This window comes from Amphiura filiformis, chromosome 3 (assembly GCF_039555335.1).
Source record: "Amphiura filiformis chromosome 3, Afil_fr2py, whole genome shotgun sequence".
Taxonomy (NCBI): domain Eukaryota; kingdom Metazoa; phylum Echinodermata; class Ophiuroidea; order Amphilepidida; family Amphiuridae; genus Amphiura; species Amphiura filiformis.
This window is the reverse complement of record NC_092630.1, coordinates 83946952-83958581: the sequence shown is the minus strand read 5'-3', so window position 1 is coordinate 83958581 and position 11630 is coordinate 83946952. Positions and strand designations below refer to the sequence as shown.

General features: G+C 35.1%; 1 protein-coding gene across 1 annotated transcript in view; it reads left to right on the top strand.

Annotated features, from left to right (window-relative positions):
• Window positions 1–438: 438 nt before the first annotated feature.
• The window catches only part of LOC140147554 (uncharacterized), a 46767-nt gene continuing 35575 nt past the window's right edge, over window positions 439–11630 (top strand). The window contains exons 1-5 of the mRNA XM_072169335.1: window positions 439–540; window positions 2723–2879; window positions 9175–9330; window positions 10074–10187; window positions 10937–11071. Coding sequence (XP_072025436.1) covers window positions 2789–2879; window positions 9175–9330; window positions 10074–10187; window positions 10937–11071 — 496 coding nt within the window. The 5' untranslated portion in view covers window positions 439–540; window positions 2723–2788. The remainder of the gene's footprint in view (window positions 541–2722; window positions 2880–9174; window positions 9331–10073; window positions 10188–10936; window positions 11072–11630) is intronic.

The following is an 11630-nucleotide window of genomic DNA, read 5'->3' as shown; positions in this document are numbered from 1 at the left end:
GGGGTGTCATGAATATAACGGGTTACGGGAGTCATAGAATTTTAGACCCAAAACAGGGGGGGTCATTTTAACACCCAAAATAGGGGGATTATAGAATTATAAGGGCTGGTAACTCAAAACTTTCGCGCGCTGCTCGCGCATTCTTTAACTTCACAATCAACATATACCTGTGCGCTCAATCTTTAGGCCTATATATAGTGCAAAATTTTTCGACCCAAGATGGGGGGGGTGGTATTAAAATGTTTGCACACGATAGAGGAGTCATAAAAATTGACCCTGGTCACCGACATTCCCCTAAATCTGTAGATATCTGCAATAGGCCTACCCCCTAATTTTCGCGAAATTTCCGACGAGCACGATATATACCCGCGTGTTGGCCTACAGAGTGCCAGAACCGGGAAAGATGGGACGCAGGCAACGACTTGTCTAACTCAACCAGACTGTTTGAAATTGTAAGCTATTGTACATGGCTACATTATCTACATTATAGACATTACCTAAGTTCACGTACTTATTCCACTTAAGGGTAATCATGTTTTGGTAAGTGCAATAAGCAAACTGGTATAGTTTTTGTGGATTTGACTTTTTGACCCGGCCTTAGTTGCCGTTTAGTATATTTCCCTGGTTCGAGTCAGGCCTGATAAGCGTGCATGTAATTCTAAAACTCATCAAGTTGTTTTACGTCGTGTACCAACTAAAAATGGAACATCTATAGTGTGGGATCCATACATTGAATATATACACGAAGTGCGTGTTTTTCTCTGAGGAATGTTTTATGGGTCAGGTAAGTTTTGCCAAATCCAATCACTCAACGTATTGTGGATTGTACACGCAGTATTGGGTATTGGTACTACAAAAATAGCTGAAACATACTCACGTTAAGGTTAGCAACTATTTTGAACTGTAGCGAATAGGTAGGTACAACACCGGGACAACATCTTGCGAATGGTACAATGTAGTGAGCTTTGGCAAAAATTGCATTGATCAATCATCAATTCATAGCGAGTCACAGATACTTTTGTAGGTCATGTGGTTCTTGAGTTATGTTGTAATGAGGACCGAAACAACAACACTTTTGTAAAACCATGGACTGTAGAGATTTATTTCTACAGTCCATGGTAAAACGTTCATAACCCGGGTACATAACTCATTAACAACAATAAATTAAGCAAGTTTTCAAAGTATGATTTGTAGAATGAACTTTTGCAAAACGTCGAAGTGTTCTTTTTTTAATAATATATTGATTTAGATAATGAAAAATATTTTTGGCTGCTTCGACTAACCAGAGAAGATGAGAAGAAACATCTGACGTTTCTAGTACCATTCACATGTGTGCAAAATATCTTTAAATCATCCTTGAACATGTTAAAACGTTCATGGTTATGTTTTGTTGAGTTCCGGTGAGAGGTCACTACACAATTCCAAAAGTTAAATGCGATTATTTCAATCTGAGAAGAACACATTCAATGAGTCATATGTATACTGTGCAATGCTTGTACATGTATATGGTCGAATCCAACCAAAAGTGTATACGGGTCCTTTTTAAAGTCCAAAATAGAAATGCCTCCACATTTTTTTCAGCATGTTGGCCTTATAGGAACTAAAAGTGCCATTACTAATCTTGAAAAATAAATAATAGTTAATGAGACAATCACATCATAACCCAATGTTATCTAGTGCCTTGAAAAATTGTTTTTGTAGGTAACGTAAAAAATGCCACTCGAATAATTATCACAAAAAATCCACAACTATGTATAAATAATGAAAAATTGAACAGGCAATCTTTGAATACACACCTTTTGGGAAATCAATACAGAATCAATCCAACAACTGCTTTTCATATTTTTTTTTGTATGTTTTTTCAACTGAAAAATTAATATACTAAGAAATATTTTTCAAAAATGGGTCAAAATGGCATGTTTTTGGGTCCATGTGTCCAAGTTTTTCACAGAAGGGGTCTTATTAGGTATGGCGCGAAGCATATGACCGAGACGAATAAACACAATAAAAAACCAAAAAAACAACAACCGAAAGCGGAGTGTTAATATGAGTTATGGCCCTAAACCCGGGGGGGGGGGGGCACTCCAACTTTGGAGGTGACGCGTATAGACCCCCTTTTTCAGCATCGCTGTCACCCAAAGACCCCATATTTTTTTTACGTACACATGCTCTGTCACCCGAAGACCCCTATTTCTCTATTTCATCTGTCACCGTAAGACCCTTAGAAGTTCAATTTGAACAGCAACTTTCATTTATCACTGATTTTGTTACTTATTTTGAAAAACAAAGAAATTTGAAGCCATTTAAAACTAGAAATTCGATTTTCGAGGTTTCTGTGGCGCTGTTTCGGTTCTCACCCAAAGGAAAAAAAAAGTTATGTTCTCACCCATGACCCCATATTTTTTACATTTTGCTCTCACCGAATGCTAAAAATCATGCTCTCACCCAATGACCACATATTGTTTACATTTTGCTCTCACCGAATGCCCCATAGTGCGAAAGTGCCAGCCCTACACCTATATCCATTTCAAATTGAAGTGCCCCCCGGGCCCTAAACAAGCCGTGTACACTTTTTGTTGGATTCGACCATTTATGAGCTTTTATGCCCGAATCATTCCTGTAATGTTGTGATGCGTGTGATTTAGGCTATTATGAATCTTTTTCACAATATATGACAGAACCCTTAACGTTTCCTTTTTATTTTTTGATATCTTGTATATAGGTTTTCTTGTCGTCTAGAAAACCCCACTCACGCATAATGTGACATTATGTGTTGAGGGTATTCATCATGCAGGTATACAGCCATTGGCAGAGGGATATAATGTGGCGACCACTTGCAATCGGAACTCTCGTGCTTGTATTGTTACAAGTAGTTGTGGGTAAGTACAGAGACGAATAATAATACACTTTACTTTAAACTTTAAATCCACGTTATACTTTAAAAGTGCATTATAATAAGCGGATACTAAAATTTAATACAACATAATAAAAATACATAGTATAAATAAAATACGAAATGAAAATAAAAGTTTGGAATGCAGAATAAATCACAGAAAATAGATAGAATAAAGCTTAATGTGTGGAATTGCGTTATATTCAATATTGTCATTATTCACTTAAGGTCAAATTAAAACATGAAGTTATCAATATTTTTTCTGACCAACAAGGTCGTAAATGTCTTACAATTGTAAGTTGTCCATTCAGTGGTAAAATTAGATTCAAAATATCCTGATTGGTAGGTGTTACCAACAGATGTAACCCTTGGTTTTCCACTTCTTGGGATCGGTTTGGTCACAGAAAAATGTTTTTCATGTTTCAATATGGAATTAAGTACTATACTTATAGTATTTTTTTTATTGATTATCACATGTTTTTACCTCCTCCAAATTCACGAAACAAAAAGAATGATCCAAATAAATGAAAGCCGAACACATTTCCTTCCATGGATACTGGATACAAGGAAATAGGGATTTGCTGATGTGCACAACTTTAATTCTTTTTCTTTTTTATTCCCTGTACTTATGACTGGTGGGGGAAAAGACATACGGCAGAGATATAAGCCACGCAAAAACTCATGAAAAAATGAAATTGATGGTAAAATTACAACAACAAAAAAACAAAAAAACAAAAAAACCAAAAAAACCTAAACCCTTGAAATTTCCGGAAAACTTACTTACATCTCTGGTACAAAGATAATAACCACCAGCACCTACTCTTAATCAACTACTGTTCACACAATCAAATCCAATGTTGTCACTAGTTTTGCCAAACGTTAAATCAATATTGTTATTCAATGAATGCAATTTTCCACAGTCTATGGACGTAGACCATAAGAAAGGTTAATTAGTTGGCAAGAAATCCGGACTTAGCCATTTACAAAATCAATTTAATGGCCTCGAACGGTATTGCACTTTCATTATGATAGCCATTTTGTTCTAAATGCAATTTACTTTAATGATCAATATAATCCGTGTTTTTTTCGCTAAAGTAAAATTTTAAATCTCTGGTATACCAATGTATGACAAAGATGATAACCCCAGCCCCATCAAAATAATGAAGAGGAATCATTATTTTATAAGAAAACAACACATAATCGTACACAGTAGTTGTAACTTTAATTCTTGGGTTTAAAGGATTGGCTGGCATATTGAGACCATTCCAATACTGAAGTACAAAGGCATATGATAACCCATTTGGGAATAATTGTCATTTATTAAGGGTATACTATGTATTGTTGGTCGAAGCAGCAACAAAAAATGTAGTTCACAGCATCTTGCGAATGGTAGTGAGCTTTAGCAAAAATTGCATTGCTCAATTCATAGCGAGCGTATAGAAGAATTCAAATATCACAGATATACTTTTGTATATGTGGTTCTTGAGTTATGTTGTAAAGAGGGCTGAAACAACAACACTTTTGTAAAACGTACATAACTCATTAACAACAATAAATTAAGCAGGTTTTCAAAGTATATGATTTGCAGAATGAACGTTTGCAAAACACCAAAGTGTTATTTTTCAATAATATGTTGATTCAGATAATGAAAGGTTATACGAGGTATCTTTGGTCGAAGCAGTCATATCTATCAACATATTAATCAACATATTTGAAAAATTCTACAAATCATATACTTTGAGCAAACTTTTATTTTTGTTAATACATTACCACAAACATATCTCAAGAACCACAGGACCTAAAAGTATACTGTTATATTTGAACTACATTCAGAATTTCTGCTGCTCGACCAACAATACTGTATACCTGCTGCTAAGAAATAATTACTTTTGTGGTGTGTTTATATTAGGTTAACGCACATGACTCGTGGTATAGTATATTCTTCTTTAAAAGTTCAAGTTCATTGTGATGCTGAGTAGATCAAAATATGCGCCAACGAAATACACCATGCCCCTGGACCATGGTAACACATTTTAATACTTCCTGAGAACTTTAGATAGATATTAAAATATCTATCTAAAGTTCTCAGGAAGTATTTCCAAACATTTCCTTTCTAATATACAACAAAAAGTTTATTCACCGGAGAAGGCACTTCAATATGAATACAGACTTCACTGACTTTTTTCACGAAGTGCCAAGAAAAGTTTGAAGGGGATCTGCATGAACCACACGGACTAAATATTAATTGGGGTGTGTCGGGAGATGATTTCAAATATTTTTTTGATAGAAATTGTGCTTTACATAATGAGTTGTAGTGAATTTGCCTAAAATGGCGGATTTAAGGAGGCTGAATTTGAGTTTTGTAGGAGCAAAATGTTTACGCCGGACAGGCGGGTATATCCTTATTAATAATATTTTAATAACATTCAAAAAACATTTTTGAAAACTTGGTACAAAACATTCTAACATAATTTAAGTGTTGACTAAATATTTTGTGAAAATGATTGCCAAATAATGTCTTACAATAACATTTATCGTGTTTTCTATATCTATTTCATGACCAATATAAAATCCGATATTTAAATGTTAGTAAAACGTTATAAACAAAATCCATGACGTTTTAAAAACATGTTTGTGTTTGCTGGGTTCTTCCCCTTGTGGTCTGTGTCTACTACGTTGTTTTGTGAGAAGCAATGCACCTGTCTAGACTATTTTGAGTTAAAGATAAGATAGTGGGTAGAAATATTGTAACGACACAGTTAGATTACAATACTAACTTATTAATTATACCCATGTTCATGTCACAAAGTTTGAAACATCACAGTTGGTAAATTTTCTAAATCTCTCTGAAATAATATATGTTTTATTTTGAAGTAACCGGGTGGGGGTTGTTGAATCGAGGAATTTTGAATTCATGCGTAATGATTATTTGCCATTTGCAGTACACCTATTTTTGCATAACTTGACTACAAATTTGTCTCAAGGATGAACTATAAAAGAATATATAACTGTCAGGTCTGTATCGTTAATGTGCATTTTTGTATGCCCTATTTACCAAATGGAATAATTACCACATGATTAGGTTTACTGAACGTGCTATTAATGCATGCAGGTATTGGATAACATCCATCATTGTCCACTAATATGAATAAATTAATAATACTTTAAAATGAACATGAAATGTTCAATTTTTCAACTTATTATTACTTAAAGTTTGAGATATTTGCATCTTTTTAAAAAGGACGTGAAATAAGTGTAACAAAGGTTCTTGTTAATGTTTTTATAAAGACCTGACGATAACATTGAAACCAACATGGGAGTAAATTTGATTATTTATGACTAAACTGTCGATTATGTATAAAAGCATGATAAGTAACTAAATAGGAAATCACTGGTGTGGATGGAATAGGAGGAGAAAGTATTACGTGCAGTATTGTGAGTCGTTGATAATTAGATAGCTCGAAATATTTCAATAATTAGAGCGGAAAATGAAATTTCAGACTTCATATAAAACAGTTAGTTTCTGCGATCCTTCCGCACTCACGCACACCTTATAGGGGCGCGGCGGCAGACAGACAAAATCCCCCCACATTAATACTTTGGGGTTGGGGGCACGTACCCTGGGCGCCACCTTAGGGGGCGTCGAATTGATCAATTCAGCATCGATTAAGCGCTCCATCAAGCGATGAAAGTCACAATTTTTGCTCGCATTTCATCACAATTAGTCATTTGAATGATCAGTTTAAGACCAAAATTCAACTTCATCATAACCAAAATTAATTAGTCGTATTTTTTCCAATTTGTTTTCTACAAGAATTGGAGGGGCACCATTATGTATCCTTGGCCCGGGCGCCACATCCCCTGGTTATACGCCACCGAAATAGGCCTAAATAAATAAATAAATATATAATACAGAATGCGGTTAGTATTAATAAGTGCAAAATTCCAAACATTCTATTATAATTTTCTGCTATACACGCAAAGGATCTGTACCTTTAATATGTCCGCGCCTAATCAATAATGAGTCTTTCACCATGCTCACACACCATGTGAAACTACTGTATCCATGTAGTATTATCTACTGACCAGGTCCTAACAACTCAATGAAATGGATGCTATAACGTACCCAATCAAGTGAACATATCAAGGTCATATCAGGGCGTTATACAAAGAATGGTCAAAGGTCAACGTTTCCAAAGAAGTATAGTAATAGATGTTGACGCAAGCCAGGGATCGATACAAAGGGATGGGCATCCTAGTATTACGTAACAAACCGGAAGATGTAGTTTAAGTCTAGACAATAGGCGGATTAGCGGCCATTTTGTCTTCGACATGATTTTATTCACGTGTCCTTATACTTTAGTACACACATATATAAGTTAACATGTTTACAATATTAAAATTATATTTTGAATAATCAATTATATTCTGTAGTAAATCGATCAAATGACGGTGATTGTTTAGGTATTATATGCTTGATAAAATTAAACTGTCTGACCAGCTAGTATTCTCCTCCGCCGTCAGTGTGATTCCAGACATTCCACGTACCATGTTGAGAAGGTGGAGGAGACTAAAGCTGTATTAACGAACACGCATGTTGGTCAAAAATTATCACATTTTCCAAAAATGATGCTTTCAAAGAAAAGTTGCACTTTTCAACATCCTATACATGTAATGTACAAACACGTTCTCGATATCAACGTGATCAATGTTTTGAATGATTTAATTGTTAGTTTATTTTCTTAAGTTTTATGTATCTAATTACTCAGTCACCCATGCAATCATCTTTCAGTATAAAACAATGATTCATTGACATGAATTTTGACATGAATGGGATTTTCAGTCGGTGTTTCAAATTGGTAAAATCACTATAGGAGTAGGAATAAGGTTTGTAGTGTGATGCTTATTTCTTTCGTTGGCTAGAAGAGATGAAAATTTTATTTGCAAATGGTAGACTGAAACAATTGCAAAGATCTATAGCAACGGCTCTCTTGAATAAAGGCGTACATGAAAAGAAGAAATGGCCAACAGAGATTGGAGGTTGAAAGTCAGCATCCAGCCAATTAACTGCATGCAGCCAATATCTTGTGGCCACATCATGACTGTTACACATTTATCCAAGAAAGCCATTATTTTAAATCAAAATGCAAGATGCTTCAACCGACCCAATACAGGTAAATGTTCACGATTTTGGTCAAATGTATGCGTGGAGAGCTCATTTCTCTTTCCTAGTGATTTTACCATTTTTGAAACAACAAACTTCAAAGAAAATCTTATTTTACGTCAAAATTAAGTTCAACAAATCTTTGTTTTGCACTGAATTATGGTTGCATGGGTGCCTGAAGGTTCATAGACAGAAAGGTGAAGGAACAAACCAAGAATTAAATCAACCTTAACATTAATATCGAGAACGTTTTGCACATAATATCGTAAAGTGCAACTTTTTCTGAAAGCATCATTTTTGGAAAATGTGATTATTTTTGACCAAAAATATTGTTTTTGCAAATGAAACAACTTTGGGAGGGTTGCAGAACGATTCCTCTATTCACAGCTTTTTGAATTTTTCAAATCAACAAAATGTAGGTCAAGTTATGCAAAGAAATGTTTGGTAATTTTAGGGGGGGGGGGGAGTTATTTCTTTTGAACCCTTTATTAGTAAATCGCCCAAGCGAATGTTAACGTAGGTATGTGGAAAAGAACTGCAATAACAATAACAAACTATGTGCCCAAATTAAGAGTTGTCTTTGGCATATCGCTTTTTTGAAATATCCCCAAAAATATCAAATTTGGGAAAAACGCCCCAAAATTTAAAACAAACACGAACCTTCCAAAATAAATATTATATTAGCACTTGGCGGCCCAGTCACTACCTGCCGATGTGATTTGGGGTAACTCGTTGCTTCCCCTCTCCAGATACCTGTACTTCAAGTTCGCCCATACCCCATGCCTTAAGTCTGACATATTGTTTACAAGATAAGGCAACTTTCATGGCGTATTGTAATCAGCTTGCCAAACCTTGTTATTTATGCCCGGGATTTATGCCGAGAGGGGCTCAAATACAACATATTCGTTTCGATACCTGTACATTTTACCATCGATTTAAGTAGAATATGCTTGTACGTGCGTAATGATTCAGGGTAAATTACATTTAGATGCAACTATATCACGTATAACCCTTGTGCATAACTATGTTATATATACGGCACGTGTAATGAAGTGTCTGTTTCGTGTAGTGTTAAAAATAGTGCACATTGATGTCCAACTTCTTTTCTGTCATGTAGGAGAATGGGATTGTGTCGACACAGAAAGGAAGAAGTACAGTGGAACTGTGGCAGAGGCTTGCCCAAAGCAAACCTACGATATCGGCGGCTGTATACCATGCAACAGATGGGAAGATAATGGCAAAATAATCAATCCAATCAGTTACCCCGATGCAGGTTTGTTTATTTCATTGGTTATTCCGTAAAGACACAAAAGTAATCAAGCAAAACTATAGAGAACTATTTCTCTACATGGCATTCTCTGTGAACTTTTTTGTTGACATTCAATCTTACTTGGAACAATTTTGATCACATTGCAAAAGAAGAACTACCAAAAAAGAATTCAAGCAAATAGACCAATGCAATAAGATAAAAGATTGATATCAACCAACCTTTCTTTAGCACTGAATAGTAGAAAAATTGAGTAGCATGTATAGTCTATTGCATTACATCTGGAAAATGAAGTTGTTAAAATTATTGGAATGCGTACAAAACACGTCTACAAAATAATAATAAAAAAAACCAAACTGAAATACAAAAATGGCAAAGTGATATAGTAATCACAAGATGATGTAGGGAAGATAAGTAGGGCTCTCCAGATATGCATTAATTTAAATAATTATATACAGGAGGACCATTCCACTTGGACGGCTTTGCAATAAAAGTATACCGTAAAACCTCGTCTACAAGCATATAGAATGTTTTTGATGAAAGATCAATTAATACGAAACAACCGCAAATATGCCAATGCAAAAGATTAGTCTTGCAATAACACTTGTTTGTATATATCCTTGTATCGGTAATTTATTTGCTCAAACTTCACAATGTTTTGATTTTGTCGATAGATATGGCGCCTGGATTAATTTAGCTTTCATCAGTATAATTCTTTATTAGTATAGTAGTAATCGTCTTCTTTTCAGATTTGGTCGAGAATTATTGCCGTGTCGCAAGTCTCAAAAATGGGCCCAGATGTTATTATCAAGATGCGAACAATGTTACCAAGCTTACCTTCTGCCGAATACCCCCGTGTCAAGGTACATATAGTATATATCGGAATGTGATTCATTATACAGATCACATGCAAAAGACACAGAAGTAGACAATTTTACAAGTAGACGTACAACTTAAGCATCTTATACTTTTATCAGCTCGTAATCGGCGGGCCTTATAACATCGCGGATTAATATCAAAATATTTTATTTTGAGAATTTTCTTGTGATATCTCACCAGAACCATCACGAATTATTAATTCAAGTCCGATACTTTCTCTACTTTTTTAACACACAAAATGTAGACCAGACAGGTCAACTATAGCACTCTTAACGTGTATATATTTTTCGGCGTAGTGGTAAAAGCCTAACATTTCCCGCCTATTACAAGCTGATCAAACTATAAGTACAAGTTAAATCGTGATTTTTGTATACTGCCGAAAACCTTCCATATATATAACCCATGAACTACGCGATTCGCCAAGAGCTGGTAGCGACCTAGCCTTAGTAGCGACCATGACATTGGCTTTGATCGTAACATCGCCCTCTGTAGTCATATAATACAAGGGGTGTGGTTGCTGACGGGTTATAGTTGGACGCTATTCGTCATTATGCAGTGATCACAACGAGATGATTGAAAATAAAATCAATACGATTATGGAATCTGTCAAGGAAGAAGCCGACAGTTTTCGATAACTGTTTTATTTATAACCATTTATTGTTCAAAATATATGCCGTCGGTTTCAAATAATAGTATCTAAAATTTTTCAAATAATGATTCTATTTTGTTGCAGCCCATACTGGTTGCATGGTTGGCAATGGCTTCGATTATCGCGATGCCGCCATGTTTACTGAGAGTGGTTATAGCTGTCAGGCATGGCAAGATATGACGGACCAACCAGTTAACCCAAACACATATCCCAATGCTGGTAAGTAAGATATCATGGACTAGCCTATTAACCCAAACACATATCATGATGCAGGTAAAGATATGATGGACCAGCCTGTTAATCCAAACACATATCCCAATGCAGGTAAGTAATGTGATGTGCCCGGAGCAATTATTAATTTTTGTTTACAAAATTAAGAGATATTTCATGAGACATTTGGGGAAATCCCTTCTCATTCATTAAGTTGATCAAAACAAATTGAATCATTTCTAATTTTGAATATTTGGGAATTCCCTTTTCCAGAACGTTCACTGTGCATTGTACCATCAGGGGAATCCCTGTTAATATAAAGTGGATATATGACATGGAGAATACCCACAGGATGTGCTGTAATGTGACAAAATTGTCTATTTATAGATCATGGGTTTTTTAGAAGTATAAAAAGGTGGACGCTTTAGTTTGCTCTTTACAGAATATCATGGGAGTAAGTAAATTTTCTATGTGTTGGTCATCCTTCAAAAAGAGGTACATTTGAACCTATACATAGCCAATAATGTGCTATTTTAATACAGCAACAGAGGAGATTTTGAGTACACGA